At 48.4% G+C, this 17,922-nt stretch overlaps 1 protein-coding gene across 7 annotated transcripts in view; it reads left to right on the top strand.

The window, feature by feature from the left end:
- The first annotated feature begins 423 nt into the window (after positions 1-423).
- Positions 424-17,922, top strand: part of RBP3 (retinol binding protein 3) — a 35,635-nt gene continuing 18,136 nt past the window's right edge. The window contains exons 1-5 of one of the 7 annotated variants that reach the window (XR_006655548.2): positions 424-3,572; positions 6,249-6,439; positions 8,274-8,416; positions 10,254-10,948; positions 15,750-16,276. Coding sequence is in view for 5 of the 7 variants with exons in the window: in XM_024561056.4 (XP_024416824.3) it covers positions 483-3,572; positions 6,249-6,439; positions 8,274-8,416; positions 10,254-10,690 (3,861 nt within the window). In the remaining 2 variants the exon portion in view is untranslated. The other 6 variants (XR_006655547.3, XM_045196170.3, XM_053922706.2 and 3 more) reach the window with 6 other exon arrangements.

Below are 17,922 nucleotides of genomic sequence, written 5' to 3'. Positions count from 1 at the left end.
GTGAAGAACTTTACACATGGTTTCTCACTTAATTACACGATAAGAGATTCCTAAGTCCACAGAGCAGAGAGTAGCAGAACCAGACCTTCAACAAATTCTACCTAATTCCAGAGGCATGGATCACACAGTGCAGTGGGGAAATGCTATTTACTTGCAAGTTAATAACTCCACTTTGCAAAGAATACTGTCAGCCTGTAAAGTGTGGAGCACAGTGCCTACCTGTGGCAGAAACCTAAAATAAATGGTAGTTTTCAAATTGTTATGCATAGAGGTGACACAATGAGATTCAACATAGCTTCTGGGTCAAACCTCCCCTTCTGCCCAGCCCTCAAGGCTGATGAGCTTGAATTAGACAGGATTAAAGGCTTACTGGAGATGGAAGCTGCACCTCAACTCCCACATTTAGCCTCAGACCTTCTATCTGCCAGCTGAGAAGGTCAAGGAAGGAAGCAGCCACACAGGGCAGCACTGTAGCCTTGCCCATGGTCAAGGGAGCTTTGTGCGGGAGCCAGCCCACCTGGTTTCCCATGAAGAGAGAATGGGTTCTGCTCTTGTCCACATTACTGTTTGGCCTGACTGGCCCTACACGTCTCTTCCAGCCAAGCCTGGTACTGGATATGGCCAAGGTCCTCTTAGATAACTACTGCTTCCCGGAGAACCTGATGGGGATGCAGGGAGCCATCGAGCAGGCCATCAAAAGTGGTGAGATCCTGGGCATCTCAGACCCTCAGACGCTGGCTCATGTCCTGACAGTTGGGGTGCAGAGCTCCTTGAACGACCCTCATCTAGTCATCTCCTATGAGCCCAGTGCCCTCACGGCTCCTCAGAAAATCACAGCACTCACCAACCTCACACAAGAGGAACTGCTTGCCCAGCTACAAAAAGACATCCACCACGATGTTCTGGAGAGCAACGTGGGCTACTTGCGGGTGGACAACATACCAAGCCAGGAGGTGGTGAGCAAACTTGGGGGCTTCCTGGTGGCCAATATCTGGAGGAAGCTTCTGAGCACTTCTGCCTTGGTGCTAGACCTCCGACACTGCACTGCAGGCCATGTTTCTGGCATCCCCTATGTCATCTCCTACCTGCACCCAGGAAACACTGTCCTGCATGTGGATACCATCTATGACCGCCCCTCCAATACGACCACTGAGATCTGGACACTGCCCCAGGTCCTGGGAGAAAGGTACAGTGCTGATAAGGATGTTGTGGTCCTCACCAGTGGCCACACCGGAGGAGTGGCCGAGGACATTGCTTACATCCTCAAACAGATACGCAGGGCCACTGTGGTGGGTGAGCAGACTATGGGAGGTGCCCTGGACCTCCAGAAGCTGAGGATAGGCCAATCTGATTTTTTTCTCACTGTACCTGTGTCCAGGTCCTTGGGTCCCCTGGGTGGGGGCCAGATGTGGGAGGGCAGTGGGGTGCTTCCCTGTGTGGGGACACCAGCTGAGCAGGCCCTAGAGAAGGCCCTAGCCATTCTCACACTGCGCAGGGCCCTGCCAGAAGTCTTGCAGCACCTGCAGGAGGCCCTGCAGGACTACTACACCCTGGTGGACCACGTGCCTGCCCTCCTGCACCACCTGGCCAGCATGGACTTCTCCATGGTGGTCTCCGAGGAGGATCTGATCACGAAGCTCAACGCTGGCCTGCAGGCTGTGTCTGAGGACCCTAGGCTCCTGGTACGGCACATCAGGCCCAAAGAAACCTCTTCTGGGCTTGAGGCTGGAGTCGATGACCTATCAGAGGTAGCCCCAGCAGTGCCGGAGGATGAGATTGCTCGGCAGGCCCTGGTGGACTCTGTGTTCCAGGTGTCGGTGCTGCCGGGTAATGTGGGCTACCTACGCTTCGACAGATTTGCTGATGCCTCTGTGCTGCGGGCACTGAGCCCATACATCCTACACCAGGTGTGGGAGCCACTGCAGAACACAGAACACCTCATCCTGGACCTGCGCCAGAACACTGGGGGGCCATCCTCTGCTGTGCCCCTGCTGTTGTCCTACTTCCAGGACCCTGATGCCAGCCCTGTACACCTCTTCACCACCTATGATCGCCGCACCAATGTCACCCAGGAGCACTTCAGCTGCACGGAGCTGCTGGGCCAGCACTATGGCTCCCAACGCGGGGTATACCTACTCACCAGCCACCGCACCGCCACAGCTGCTGAGGAGCTGGCCTTCCTCATGCAGTCACTGGGCTGGGCCACGTTAGTGGGTGAGATCACTGCAGGCAGCCTGCTTCACACCCACACGGTGCCCCTGCTGGAGACCCCAGAGGGTAGCCTGGCACTCACAGTGCCTGTGCTCACCTTCATCGACAACCATGGTGAGTGCTGGCTTGGGGGCGGCGTGGTGCCCGATGCCATTGTGCTGGCTGAGGAGGCCCTGGACAAAGCACAGGAGGTTCTGGAGTTCCACTGCAGCCTTGGAGCCTTGGTAGAGGGCACCGGGCATCTGCTGGAGGTCCATTACGCACGGCCAGAGGTTGTTGGGTGGACAGGAGACCTGCTACAAACCAAGCTCGCCCAGGGAGCCTACCGTACAGCTGTGGACCTGGAGTCACTGGCCTCCCAACTCACGGCTGACCTGCAGGAGATGTCTGGAGACCACCGTTTATTGATGTTCCACAGCCTAGGTGAGCTGGCCACAGAGGAGGTGCCCCCACCACCCCCTGATGTTTTCTCTCCAGAGGAGCTCTCCTACCTCACTGAGGCCCTGTTCAAGACAGAAGTGCTGCCTGGCCAGCTGGGCTACTTGCGTTTTGATGCCATGGCTGAGATGGAGACAGTAAAAGCCATTGGGCCACAGCTGGTACAGCTGGTGTGGCAGGCGCTGGTGGACACGGCTGCACTGGTTGTTGATCTGCGCTTCAACCCTGGCAGCTACTCCACAGCTGTGCCCCTGCTGTGCTCCTACTTTTTTGAGGCAGAGCCCCTCCAGCACCTCTACTCTGTCTTTGACAGGGCCACCTCGACAGTCACAGAGGTATGGACCCTGCCCCAGTTGGCTGGTCAGCGCTATAGCCCCCACAAGGACCTCTACATCCTGATGAGCCACACCAGTGGGTCAGCAGCTGAGGCTTTTGCTCACACCATGCAGGACCTGAAGCGGGCCACAGTCATTGGGGAGCCCACTGCTGGAGGGGCGCTCTCTGTGGGCATCTACCAGGTGGGCAGCAGCCACTTATATGCCTCCATGCCCATACAGATGGCCCTGAGTGCTAGCACAGGCAAGGCCTGGGACCTCGCAGGGGTAGAGCCTGACATCACAGTGCCCATGAGTGAAGCCCTCTCCACAGCCCAGGACATAGTGGCCTTGCGTTCGAAGGTGCCCACTGTGCTACAGACAGCTGGGAAGCTGGTTGCTGATAACTACGCCTCCCCTGATCTGGGGGCCAGGATGGCTGCCAAATTGAGCCATCTGCAGAGCCACTACTTGAGGGTGACCTCTGAAGGGGCCTTGGCTGAGATGCTGGGGGATGACCTACAGGTGCTTTCTGGGGACCCACACTTGAAAGCAGCCCATATCCCTGAGGGTGCCAAGGACCACATTCCTGGGATTGTGCCCATGCAGGTGAGATACAAGGGAGACTAGGCTCAACACAGTCCCAGGAGGGAGTTGACAAGTTGTCTGTACATTCAGGGTTCTGTGTGTAGTACAAGATGTTCATGTTTAAGTTTTTATCAGTCACAACTTTTTCTCTCTCTTTCTCTGTCATCCCAACCACACCCATGCTCATGGGGTACCATAGGAACTCAGTTTGAAAATCCCTGTTACAGAAGGAGGTACACTCTTATTGGGGTATTTGCAGGGCTTCTCATTGCCAGTGTTGGAGAAAGATGTCAGTAAGGTACATGAGAGCACAGTTTCCACCTCTGGAAATGTGGCCTTTGTGTTAATACCATCTGCTTGCCCCAGGGGTCTGCAGTTTGTGTGGATGAATCAAGGGGATGGAGACAGGGAAGCAGGGGGAGGCCCTGGCCTCACAGTGCTTTGGAACTAATGCATGGAGCCTGGACAGGCCCTGGCATGATCAGGGGTGGCAGGGCACAGCCCAGAGAACCATAGCGAGGAGTTTTGCTTGGTTAGGTACTAACTGCCTACTCCTCCCCTCCCACAATGCAAAGCACTTGAAGGAACTGTACACAGTGGCCATGCAACCAGATCCAAGGGCCAACTGGATGGGAAATTTTGAGTGAGGCTGTGTGGTCAGAATATTTCAAGTTTTGGGAAACACTGAAAAGGTGAATCAGTGCTGAAGAGTTTTGTGGCTGCTGCTGGGTGGATGAGGGCAAGTTCTCCAGACCAGTGGCTAAGGGAAGTCATTAAGTCTCACCAAGTAATCCTATCAGGTGAAAGCTCCATCCAAAGCAGCATTTACAACATCTCCCACATCTTTTATCACCTGTGATTTCACTGCATAGTCAGTGAAGCTGTTGTCTTGAGTTCCCTTGAGAGCAGGGCCTAAGACCAGGGTTTGGGTATAGGCAATTTACATGGGAGGTAGTCACTGCAGCAGGAGTGAGGGAGCAGGTGGAGTGGGAGCAAAAGAGGGTAGCTGACAAGCAGGTATTTATTGATTCCATAGGACTTAGACAAGTGTGAAGAATACCTCCCAGAACCACCCTCTGCAGCACTTGTCCTCCATTGGCTGAGGGTTCCCCCAGGGTACATGATTGCTCTGAAACTCTGAGGAAGCTTGGAGAAAGTTCTGAAGAGGAGAATAGAAAAATATAGAGGTGTGCTGGAGGCAGGGCTTTGTCAGCTGGCATCCAATTGCAGCTGAAATCAGAGGAGGGCTGAGGTCACCAAAAGCATCTACTATAGAATCATTCTTCTATTTTACAAAAATAGAAACTGGGGTCTAGAAAGGTGCAGAGGACAGTGGTCTGTGATCAAATAGCTTGTTACTGAGGCCGTGTGTCCCAGCCAACAATGGTATCCTGACAACTCCTTGCCCTCAGTCCAGCTCACAGAGGCTGCAGCCTCCTAGCAACCTTGGAGAGAAAGGAGGAGGCCCAGGCATGTTGGGGAAGCCAAGTAAGTGCCAGGACTGCACTAGGCTCACAGTGCCTCCAGATTCAAATTGGGGGCTAACTCCTTTCCAGTGTAGTCAGAGTTCACAGTTTGGTGTCACATGTGGATTCAGATTCTGTCTCTACCACTTTCTTAGTTGTGAGACCTTGGAAAAATTTATTGAATTGATGTGTGTTTCAGTTCCTCATTAAAAATATGTGCATTAATTGACTTCTCTACCTACAGGGTGGCCATGAGGCTGATGGTAAGTGCTGCAAAGTGCTCAGCACAGGGCCAGGCCCAATAGCTAATGTCGTCCCTCCCTGCCCTGAGGTGGGGGGTGTGGGGCCTCAGGGACATCAAGAAGTATCTGGGGAAGTCAGGGGAGACAGATTGGAGACACTGCCTGGACCTTTCAGCTCTAGACACCAGGGTATGGGGTTGGTACACATGAGCATTCTTGTAAGGAGCCTGCTGACCATGTGTGGGACTATCAGAAAAGGTTCTTTTACCTACCACCTCCCTCAGAATTCCCTTTGCATACCCTTATTATTTCTCTTGATATTAAGGAAATCTTTGGTGTCTGATGCAGATCCTGGTCAGCAGGATCCTGTGTTGTGGCAGCAATGGACAAATTCACACGGACTACAGAAATCCTGTGGAGAAAAAGGGATGGCATGGCCACTCTCTAAGTGAGAGAGGGCTAGAGAGAGCCCAAGAGAGGGCCAACCCCTGCCTGGACAGGCTTTTATTGCTTTTCTGGGCACATTACATCTAGGATGGTCCTCATTTACTATGTACAGGTTCACTGTAGGTGATTGCCTTTTTCAGGCAACCAAGGACAGAATACTGCTAATTACTTCAAAGAGAAGGATGTTATAGCTCAAAGGGGAAAGTGGTTGAACTGGTTACATACACTCCATACTTGGGAGGTTTGGCTCAGATTTTAGGAAGTTAAAGATAGTAAACATTTGCTGCCTCAATCCAGGGTGAGGGATTTTTAGCAAGAGCAAGTCTCATAGCAGCCTAGGTACAATGCAGGCCTGATTCCACACAGGAGAACCTATCCATGGACGTGGGTCCTGCCCGCCAACCTCGCTCCCCACTGGCTTTTCCGAGTGGGGGCTGGGGCACATTTCCCAAGCATGGGACAGTTCCCCATAGGTGTCCACTTTCCCAAGCTTTAAATTCTTCTCTTCTCCTGACTCTGAGCTGGATCTCTCAATCTTTCAGATCCCTTCCCCTGAAGTCTTTGAAGACCTGATCAAGTTTTCCTTCCACACTAACGTGCTTGAGGACAACATTGGCTACTTGAGGTTTGACATGTTTGGAGACTATGAACTACTCACCCAGGTGTCAGAGCTGCTGGTAGAGCATGTGTGGAAGAAGATTGTGTACACAGATGCCATGATTATTGACATGAGGTCAGTGGGCCAGGCATCAGTGGTTCTTGGCCTGGTGAGGGCTGCTGCTGGAAGACAGTCAAAGTTATGGTCCTGGTACAGAAGAAAAAGGACCCTAGGACACAGGATAGGAATTGAAAGGACTAGGTCATCTGGCTATCAGGGCTCTGACCAGGTAGCTCAGGGGTTCTGGTTTAATTGGCTGAGTGAGACCCCAGCACTGATAGATTTTTAAAGTTCCTCCAATGATCCCAATGTGCATTCCAGGATGAGAACTACTGAACTAGTTCAGTGGTCCCCAAATGTGTCTGGTTGTAGGACTCTTTGAAGAGGGAGAGGGAAGGCAGACATGAAGAACACTGACTCCAGTGCCCCACTCTAGCCCTACTCCAGTACAAAACTCCAAGGGTGAGGCCCAGTGGTCTATATATTTGAAACGAATCATCCAGGTCTTTCTGATGATCAGTCATGTTTGGGACAATTGTTTCCATCTGTGGTTGTGGCTCATGTTATACAAATCAATCCATGGCCACCCTGATCATAAGAATCATAAAGCCAGAGTCCCAGAGAGAACTTACAAATTAGCCTCTACTGTCGTGAAAAGAATTCTTTGCCTCACAAAATGATTTTTGGAGGGATGCTTCAGATAGCCACCTCCGTCCTGCTTCTGTAAAAGTGTGCCTGATAGAGGTGTGTTTCCCTCTCAGAACAGGATCATGTTTCCCATGCTTCCCAGGTCTACCAGCAGGCTTGCCCAGGCACCCTCCATGGCAAGGGGAAGGTCAGGCTACCAGACAGGTACTGTTGGGATTGGCTGAGATGGAGTGTCCAGCTCTGGTGGTTGGCCTGTAACATTCCCAATGTTCTTGGTCATCGCTAGGTGGCTCTGGATCCCAGCAGCTGGTTCTTCTCCCTGGGAAAGAAACTGTTTCCAAGGCTCCGGTGTATGTTCCCAGAATTTTAGCTTGGGGGCTCCTGTGTGACCTCTGATCTCTTCATTCTTCAAATGCTCTATTAAACATCTGAACAAACTTCTTGCTAAGTCCCTATCTGCTTAATTGTGCCGTGCACATTTTTTTTTTTAAATAAAAGGAGGCCCAGCCTATGGGTGTACTTTGTTTAAGGACCCTTCCAATCTGAGGTTTGGAGGTTCAGATGCTGAGATCATGGGCCCCGAACCCAGGCAAGTCATCCCAGACCATCAACCAGAAGAGGCTTCTAATACACTGCCAGCCCTGCACTCTTTGTTTCCCAATTGAAAAGACAGGGGCCCAAGAAGATCATGACATGGGGCAAGTCTAAACGGCCTAGGATAGGCACAGTCTTTCTCACTTCTAATGCAGTTTCACAACTCTGAGCACTCGGCCACATTAATTTCCTCATTAGGGCACCTCATCTAAGACACCTAGTGAGTTTTGTGAAAATATTGAGGATGCAACTGGAAGGATAGTGTCTCCAAGATGTGTTCCATTCACAGGAAGCATGGGTACAGGGGAGCAGTCCATGGTCAGTAAGTGAGGGAAATTTATCAAGAAGTTCCTGACTGTAAGACTTGTCAGAGCCTTTAAGGTAATGTATACAGTTTGTATCATACATTGTATTAGTATGTGATTAGAAGAGGCAGGTATGGTATGCAGTATAATCTAAATGAATTTGACGACAAAGTCTCTTGCTTTCAAGAGATTTGTACTCTGGAGAACTCCATCCAATGAATCCTGTAGGATGAGAATAGGGCATTAGACTGAGGCTGTCTGGAATTAGAAGCTTCCACAGGACAAAGATCTAGGCCTCCCAGGGGACACCAAAGGCCTCAGTGTGATCTTTACTCTCAGGGGCCTCCATTCTCTTCCTTCAGGTTCAACATTGGTGGCCCTACATCCTCCATCTCCACCCTGTGCTCTTACTTCTTTGACAAAGGCCCTCCCATTCTGTTGGACAAAATCTACAGCCGCCCCAATGACTCTGTCAGCGAGCTCTGGACACAGAGCCAGCTTGCAGGTGGGTGCAGAAGTCTTTTCCTTCCTGTTCTGATTCTAGAAGTTTCTGGAGAATTAAAGAAAGACAGCCTGGGTTCAGGTAAAATAGTAACTGGAATATGACGTCCCTATCCCATGCCATATACTTGACACATATGATCTTTTTTAAACTTGTGTTCTTTTCTTCTTTCTTTTCTTAAAGATTTTATGTATTTATTTTTAGAGAGAGGGGAAGGGAAAGAGAAAGAGAGGGAGAAAAACATCAGTGTGTGTTTGTTTCTCACGTACCCTGTACTGAGGACCTGGCCTGCAACCCAGGCATGTGCCCTGACTGGGAATCAAAACACTGACCCTTTGGTTTGCAGGCCAGAGCTCAATCCACTGAGCCACACCAGCCAAGGCTGCACATATGATCTTTAATCCCTGTAAAACTTGTACCATTATGCTCGTTATCTAGAAGAGAAAAATGAATGTCTACTGAGTAGAATATCCTGCCTAATATCACTCAACTAATAAGTGAAAGTGCCAAAACTTAAACACCGGTTTGTCTAAAACCAAATGCCTCCGTTCTGCCCACTACAACCATCTACCTGCAAGACAGATGCAGAACCAGAAGGATCCCCCTGCCCATCACCAGAACCCACAGAGTTTCTAGTATTCATCTAACCTGAACTCTCATCAGCAGCTCAGAACACCTACCTAAATGAAGTTCTGATGCCGACAGGGCTTCTGTTACCTGCCCTAGGCCAAGAACAGTGACCAGAGGAGCAGGGAAGGCCCCTGTGCTTTACAGAGCCATGACCCTTCCAGTCCTGTTGCTAGTGGGTAGCCTCATTCCATCCCATTGCCCAGCAGCCAAAACCAAGGAATCTGCTCTCCCATCAACAACAGGAAGCTCAGCAGGGGTGTGCATATAACCAGAAAAGCACCCTGAAATTTTCACTTGTACAGTTCCTTATCACATAAGCATATAGAACTTCCAGCACACATGTTCAACAATATTGCAAAATGTAAATAAAAATCAGAACCAGGTAAATTCTAAATTCAAATAGACATTGAAGACCAGGAGTTAAAATAGACTCAGATCTGCAGATCATAGGGTCCTTTGATGTCCCATATGGGAGCCTCTGAGCATGGAGATGTGGCTCATTTGATTTGTGATATGTAAAGTGTAAAGTGAATGCCAGATTTTGAAGACATTTTATGACAGGAAAGGATTTAAATTATGTCATCAATAATTTTACTAACTACATTTTTGAGATAAACATATATTGGATATATTTAGTAAAATAAAAATTTATTAAAATTCATTTCATCTGTTTCTTTTTACTTGTTTAATGTGGCCACTAGGAGACTTAAAATAAAAAGTGTGGCTTGCATTCTGGCTCATGTTTGATTTCTTTGGATATCATTGTCCTGCAGGATTGTTGTCAAGTCACAGGTTTGGCTCTTCTGAGGGTCCAAGGTGAAAAGATATTCTGGTCGGGTTAACTTTTCGTTATTAATTTCTTTTTATTTTTATAATTAATAAAAAATTGTTATTAATAAATGAAGGAAATGTACCTTTTTCTTTCCCAGAAAAAAATCAAGTCTTTTCCCATTACTTGGTGAAAAAAGAATCTGCATGGAGGTGGGCCGGCTGGGAAGTAACTTCGTGCTCAGGATTGGGCACATGCTCTTAGCCCCATTTTACAGATGCAGAAACTGAGGCTCAGGAAGGTGGAGTGACTCGCATGTGGGTGCAAGGATGCAGAACTAAATGCCAGGCCCTCTTCTCTGTGGGTCCAGGCAATATAGAGAAGACAGGTCTCCCAGGGAGTAACTTGACAACCTATCTTGAAGTGCCTTCTCGTTTGCAGGTGAACGCTATGGCTCCAAGAAGAGAGTGGTCATTCTGACCAGCGGTGTAACAGCCGGTGCGGCAGAGGAATTCACCTATATCATGAAGAGTCTGGGCCGCGCTTTGGTCATCGGGGAAGTGACCAGTGGGGGCTGCCAGCCTCCACAGACCTACCACGTGGATGACACACACCTCTATATCACCATCCCCACCGCCCGTTCAGTGGGGGCTACGGATGGCAGCTCCTGGGAAGGGGTGGGCGTGGTGCCGCATGTGGCTGTCCCTGCGGAGGCAGCCCTCACCAGAGCCAAGGAGATGCTCCAGCAAACTCTGATGAGAGCGAGTTGGGTACCTGGTCAGCAGGGCTCCCTGGAGCGCTTCCATGGGCAGATCACTGTGGTAGGCGGGACCTCAGGGCCACACAACAAGGGAGCTCCCGTAGTTGGTTTTGCCTGAGGAGCCAGGGTGCAGGAAAGGGGTCTGTTGGGCTACAGTTAGGCTTAGAATTGCAAGTACCCTTGGAGCTCATCCACCCAGTCTTATCACCACTGCCATCATCCTCTCTGTTTGGACACCTGGGGAGCTGACATTCTCAGTAATACTTGTTTTGCAGAGGTGCAATCCAGATCTACCCCATCCATGCTTCTTAATTGCCAGTCCCTGATCCTCATGCTGTCAGGAAGATAGCACAGCTCTCTCCAACCGAGTTATACGGTGAGTCACAGATACCAGGAACATGTGTCAATTTACATTTTTCTTAGCCACATTTAGAAAAGTAAAAAGATGCAACTGAATTAATTTCAATGATACATCTTATTTAACCCATTGTATTCACAGCAGTATCATTTCAACACATACTCAATATAAAAATTATTACAGATGAGATGTTTTTGTACAAACACTTTGAAATCTTACAGCACATTCCCATTTCACGTGACACATGTCTAGTGCTCAATGGCCATGCATAGCTGGTGGCTCCAGTGTGAGACAGCACAGGTCCAGAGATAAGGGCCCCCCACTCCCCTAGAACACTGTCCTCACTCTGCCCTCCCTGCACCTGCACCTCCCTTGTTAGAACAACTCTCCCACTCTGTCCTGGACCATGTCTGTCTCTACCATGCAGCACAGCCCTCAGGAAAGGAGCTGTCCTACTCAGCTTCTTCTCCTGCCTGCCACCTATTTCGGTGTCTGGTGTCAGCGGTGGATGCCTGTGAACGCAAGTGAATATCAGGCTGCAAGTCTTCATTTTGCTCAGGTGGCAGCCCTCAAACACTTGAAGAAAAGTCCAGGCTCACTTAGAATCCTCTCCTCCCTGCCCCAACCCCTTCCAATTCAATTCTACACAGCAAGTCTACCTTTCCTTCACATGTACCTCCCATGCCCTTATTCTCCAGCTCTGCCAAGGTCCCAAAAGCTCAGGTGCCATGCAGCATCCTGATGTGCTAGGTTGCTGCTGAGGGGAAAGCAGCCCTGGGCAATGGTCTGGGTACCTGCCCTCATCCAAGTGCAACCTGTTACTCTGCTGTCTCTGGTGGCCAGGCCCACTCCTAACAGGATAAGAAGCTTATGGCATGTAGTCCCCAATATCTCCTCCAAAGGGGCAGCCTGGGGGAATTAGGTCCTTGGCTGGTGTCCTGGGAACCATGTAATCCTGCTCTACTGGAGTCACTAGAGACCCAAAAGTGAGAGACCTTTAGGACCCTTCCCAAAGTCATTGTGGGAATGAGGCCAGAAGATCAGGGGAGACCCCAGCTCTAAGATGTCTGATTGAGGATGAGTACTGGTGCCTTCTGGCCTTGCTGCCTGTTGAATCCAGGCAGCATCTGACACAGACCACTTACCCCAGGGTACTGGGCTGACTTTACTACACAATCTTGACTTCCCTACAACCTAGAGAGCTGTGGAATCTGGGCATACTGCTGGGCCACCACCAATACCAAGGAATTTTGCCACTGGAAAACTTTGAAACATCTCTGTCCAAACAGGACAGTCCAAATGGAAGGCAAGGTTTTACCCCTTTTCCTTCTGCTAAATTGAAATAAGATTAAGTGCATGATTGAATTTTAGTACTAATGTATACTGTGATCTCACTTTTCTCTTCATTAACCCTATTAATCTTCAGGCAAATATGTGGCTCCTGATATGCTTACATTCTGGGGTTCTATCTTTTTCCTCCTCTCTTCTTCCTTCTCTGTCTCTCTCTCTCTTCACCGCCTTCCTCACACACACACACACAATACAGACACACAGGATAGAGATCTGGGAACCACTTCTGACTTTCTCCTCTCAGCCCCCTGCCTCTCTACCCTGTGTCCACACAATCATCAGGACCCAAGAAGAGTTATTTGAATTAATAGCACTCTGTTCTAGGCCCACCTGCAATCTGTCTCCCTTGTCTTGGGGTCCTGGATCTATGTGTAAATCCCCACTACAACCTCTTGCCTCATCTCTGTGCTTCAGCCTCCAGCCAGGGCTTCTGCCCTACCATGCAACCTTCTCATGTCTTCCCCTGCTTGAGGACTCCTCATGGGTCCCACTGCCCAGCAGTGAGAGGGGCTGGGTCAGGCTGTTGTCTGCCTCCTGTACCCCCAACCTGTTTTCTTTGGTCTGTGGATACCTGGACCCCAACCTAGCAAAGGGCTTGTGGTGTGTTAAGTTTTCCATCCTCTCTAGCACCCCCTTGTTCCCCAGAACCTGCTCTGATGTCACCTGGTCAGATGATGTCCTTGACTTCTCTGTGCACTTCCACAGTCCCTGGAACACCTCTTCCACAGTGTTTGTCTCTCTTGTATCATTAGTCTCCCCACCTGTTCTGTGGGGCACTCAGGGATAGAAACTTAGCCTGCTTGTCTCTGCTCCTCCAAGCCCAAACAAGCTTGGCACCTGGGAGGAAAGCTCAGCACACCATGAATGAATGAATGAATGAATGAATGAACGAACAGGGCCCCTCTCCACTGAAAAGGCATTATTATGTGATGCAGATATTCAAGGGGTCTTATTTCGCTGGCCCTCCTGGAAACATAGTAAGGAGGGAGGTCAACCAAGAGCAAGTAATGAGGGCTGAGGGTGGCCCTTTGTCCCTCCACCCATTGGTGCTGGAGTGGCTACAGGACTCCAGATGGACTGTGTTGCAACAACAGCAAACTCAGACCACATTCTGGGCAGCCAAACTATGGGGTCATTATATAGATAAAGAAGTCCACGGCATGCTGAGTCCATCTCTCCCTTCTGCACCATCCCACTCATATCCTGAGTGAGTCAGGCCAGCCATGGCAAGTGGTGGAGGCACAGAAGATATGGGACCAGACGTGAGCAGCAGAGGATGGGGATGGGGCACAGGGCTAGGGTGAGTGGGATGAAGGGAAGTAGCTCTGAGTTCCAGGGGCCCACATCCAAATGTTGCCCACAGGAACAAACCATGCCTGTGCCAGGATCTGCTTAATTAGAAGAGGAAAAGAAGGGTGGCTTTCACCATCAGGATCCTTGCTAGATATCTGACTAACCCTCACCCTAGGAAGCAGGGGCCAGGGACCTACCCAGGAAGGAGTGTGAAGGGGTAACCTGCCAGATCCTATATGTCCTCTCTTTTCAGGGAGGGCTGGAGCACCATAGGAGAAGACCAGCTTTTCTCCCATCTCACCCTCCTGCTTCCCATGTCCTTGCATCTACCGACATATTTGTGTGCCTTGGTTATCTACACAGCTTTAATGCAAGGAGAGGACACAGCTTCAAAAGAAAAATGATGCAGTCCAAATTACACTGGTGGACAAGGAAACCTTCCTCTAAAGTCCCCACTGTATGGTACCCATCTTGCATTTCCTGGCCCCTGGGGATTAATGCCACTTGGTCTAAGAACTTATTTATTGCCTTACTGACCAGGACAGCTGGTGCTAAAAATAGCCTCATAATCTAAGCAGCTTAGAATAGCAAGGGTATCAGATGCCACTGCTTCCTGTCTCCTGCCCTGGGAAAACACAGTATGGCCATGGAAGAAAAAGTTGAATTCAGTGAACCCCAACCCTCCTCCCAGTATGCACTGTCTCCTCATTCCACACTCAATATTGGTTTCCAAAAATTCTTTTCTCCTAAGAAGTGGTACAAATCAAAACACATAGGAAAAGTGGGTTTATTTTCTATAGGATTTATATCCTGCTATGTGATCTTAAACTTCCTACATGATTTCAACTACAAAAAATCAAAAACATCATGCAAATAGCCAGGATGTGTTAACCATTTTTCTGAAAAGAAGTGGCCTGCAGGGGCGGCCTGCTACCTCTAAGGGATGTAAGAACCTTCCAAAATAAGGAAGCATTCATGGTTCACCTTGAGACAACTGCTGCCTTTCACCCTAAGGAGAATTCTCTTCCTGTGCCCAGAGGAATAGGGCTGTATGGATGAGGTTAGCAGTGCCAGGCCCAGCACCTGGCCTGTTTGAAGACTGGGACCATAATAGAGTTAAGGATGTCCAGCTGGTGATTCCTGCCTCTCCTCATCACCACCATCACTAATATGCTTCCTTAAGTCTATGCATTTCATTTTGGCCACCAGTCCCTGGGTGACTAAAGACTCAAGACCGTAGGAGAGGTGAATGAGAGGACATAGCCTGTTGGAAAATAGTGGTAAAGACAGCAAGGTAGCATGGGGAAGTGGCATGACATTAAGAGGCTGCCTTCTTAGGTGTGAAGTGCTGGAGAGCTTTCTCTGAACTTGGAAGGCAGGAGGGAAATTTCCAAAAGACAAGTTGCATATCAAAGCCAAAGAATTTGGGTGAAGGGAAAATTAAATATGATGTAGAGAATTTAAGGAATGTGGCAATTTTTAGCCAAGAATTGTAGAGGAAAATTCATACCTGCTGATGTGATGTTTTGTGGCAACACCACAGCCAACCCTTAAATGGAATGGAACGTGACAGAGAGAGGGCAAAGTCATGATTAAAAGTGACTACTTTCCAGTAAAGAAAGGAGGACAGGAGATAAGAGTGAATTAAGAAAGGATTCAGCTGCCAAGAACACTTTGGGGACCCAGCCTGGTGACAAGTAGTAACTGTCACATTAATAAGCTGCAAATCATCACCTCTATAAGTCACCTTTCAGTTTGTCAATTTAAATGTCTGCAAAGCAACTTTCATTTACATCAATTTTTACAAAAATAAACTCCATTGTCAAAGTCAATTTTTATCAAACTAAATTCCATCTTAAAAATCAAGTTGTGTAAAGATGTTTTGTTATGCTTCCTCATACCTTGAATTAATTTAATTAGCTTAAATTTATTTATTTTTCATAACATCTCCCTTGTTTTTGAATGCTTTGGTTCCTTGAGGAGTGCAGCAGGCCAGGAAGATTCACAAACTGAGCTGTCATAGGTATTTCAGTAATCCTGGCCTTGACCTTACCACCACTTGCCCTGCAACACTCTTTAGGTCAACTTATCAGTGGACATAAATGCTTACTGCTGTAAAATGAGGGAATGGACTAGAATTCTACAGTCTCAATTCTAAATTTCTTTTTTGTCTTAGCATAATGCATTTATGCCTCTCAAGAAATTATGGACTAATCCAAAAAGCCAGAGGAGGATGGTTATGCATTCAGTTTGACAGATGTCAAAACTCTTGTGAGAAGTTGATTCAAGGTTTGTCAGCAGCAAGGCTGGAACCAGGCATTTCATTCATTCCTTCAACAAATGAGAAAAAAAAAAGATCAAAACTATGAGCAATAAAATGACAACAAACTCACAACTATCAACAACTGAACCTAAAAACAAAAACATAACAAACTAAGCAAACAACTAGAAGAGGAACAGAATCACAGACATGGAGACCACATGGAGGGTTATCAGTGGGGAGGTGGAGGGAGGAGAATGGAGGAAAGGTACAGGAAATAAGAAGCTTAATTGGTAGACACAAAATAGACAGGGGGGGTGGTTAAAAACAGTATAGGAAATGGAGAAGCCAAAGAACTTATATGTATGACCCATGGACATGAACTAAATTGGGGCTGTGAATGCTGGAGGAGGGGTGTAAGGCAGAGGGGTGTAATGGAGAGAAAAAATGGGACAAATGTAATAGTATAATCAATAAAATATACTAAAACAAATGAACAAACAAAGAAAAAATGCCTTTTAAACAACTGCTATGTGCCTACATTGTTCTAGCTGCTGGGGATACAGCAGTGCGCAAAGCAGCAAAAATCCCTTATGGAACTTATGTTCCATTCACGGAAGACACAGTAAACAAATCAGTAAAACACATAGACCTCAAGATAGTGAAAAACGCTAAAGAGAAAGGCAAAAGAAATTTTTATGTGTGGTGGGGGGCAGGGTGCAAGTTGAAATCAATGCCTGGGCCTAGTTTTCAAACCATTCATGATGACACATGAACACACTAAGGAGATGTGTAGTACACTAGGAAGGATGTGATCTCAAAATGAGGAGATCCTGGGGTCTTCTTCTTGCACTCATGGTCTTAGGAAAGTCAGTTAACCTCTGGGAGTTTAGTTTCCTCTGTAGTAAAATGGGAATTAAACATCTACCTCCTGGGTGTGACATGCAGATTAAATGGTATATGTCAATGCATACTGTGGAGCCTAAGGTTCAAACCTTTTCTGCCCCACATGGGACAGCAGAAGAGGGAGGCTCCTTGCAGCTTCAGACTGATTTGGGCACAGCATCTCTGTGGGCAAATTCTGTCCCCACATAGCTCCCAAAGGGGCTGGTCTGCAGATCATTCCTACTGTCTCTCAGGGAGAGCAGATCCTCCAAGCTTTCCTATAGGAATGGAGGTGCTCTGTCGGTACCTGCAGGGGGAACACTTCTGGCTCCTTCCAAATGCAAAAGAAAATGCCTCAGGGGGTCATCTCCTCTCTCCAGCCCATCCTTCCCTCCCTACTGAAACCAGAGTTCCCCTCCAAGTGCTTCTAGGAGAGAGCCCTTCCAAGCCCTGATCCAAACTATTCTCTTTGGAGGCCTTTGTGTGTCCCCATCTCCTCTTGAGGGCTGCCTCCCCAGCTCATCCTCCTCGTACTGGCCTTGCAGCACCCTAGAACTTCTGCAGCTCTAGACCACTCTCCTCCTCAGCTACTGCCTTCCCTGTCTGAATCACCAAAGCCTGCTGGACTTTGAAGCTCAGCTCATGTTCCCACTCCTCAGGAGGCCTCCCTCCCAACAGGTCTGACTTAGGCATGCCTCCCATGTTACCAACCACAAGCTTGAGCTCTGTGAGGGAGGCCCCACCAGAGGGCTGCAAACTGCAGGTCAGATGAACAAATCCTGAAAGTGAAGTAGAAATCCATCAAAAAAAATTTCATTGACTCAGAAGAACTACTAAGAAATGGGCTTCATACAAACTAGCCCACATGATGTCAGAGTTTATGACCTGAGGTTAGCAAGGACAAACTTGGAAAAGCAGAGGAGAAAATAATAGAAACCAGAACTCTTCCAATCATTAGTGTTTTCAGCTTTACACTTTTGCTCATATTCCCTTCCTGAGAGCTAAGGATTGTGTGATAGGTGGGGAGGTATGTTGTTCCATTTTTCCCTTTTCACATATTCAGAATGTGATAACTCATGGCTGAGTTGTTGATCTCAATTCTTCACGCTCCTATAGTAGGATGATACATTCACTTGCTCATCATGGCTTCACCATGGGCAGCATGCACATTTCACTCCCTAACATTGGGCTTGGCCATTGACTT

Source organism: Desmodus rotundus, chromosome 4 (assembly GCF_022682495.2).
Source record: "Desmodus rotundus isolate HL8 chromosome 4, HLdesRot8A.1, whole genome shotgun sequence".
NCBI classification, from domain to species: domain Eukaryota; kingdom Metazoa; phylum Chordata; class Mammalia; order Chiroptera; family Phyllostomidae; genus Desmodus; species Desmodus rotundus.
The sequence above is the reverse complement of the archived record's forward strand: the minus strand, read 5'-3'. Positions and strand labels throughout refer to the sequence as shown.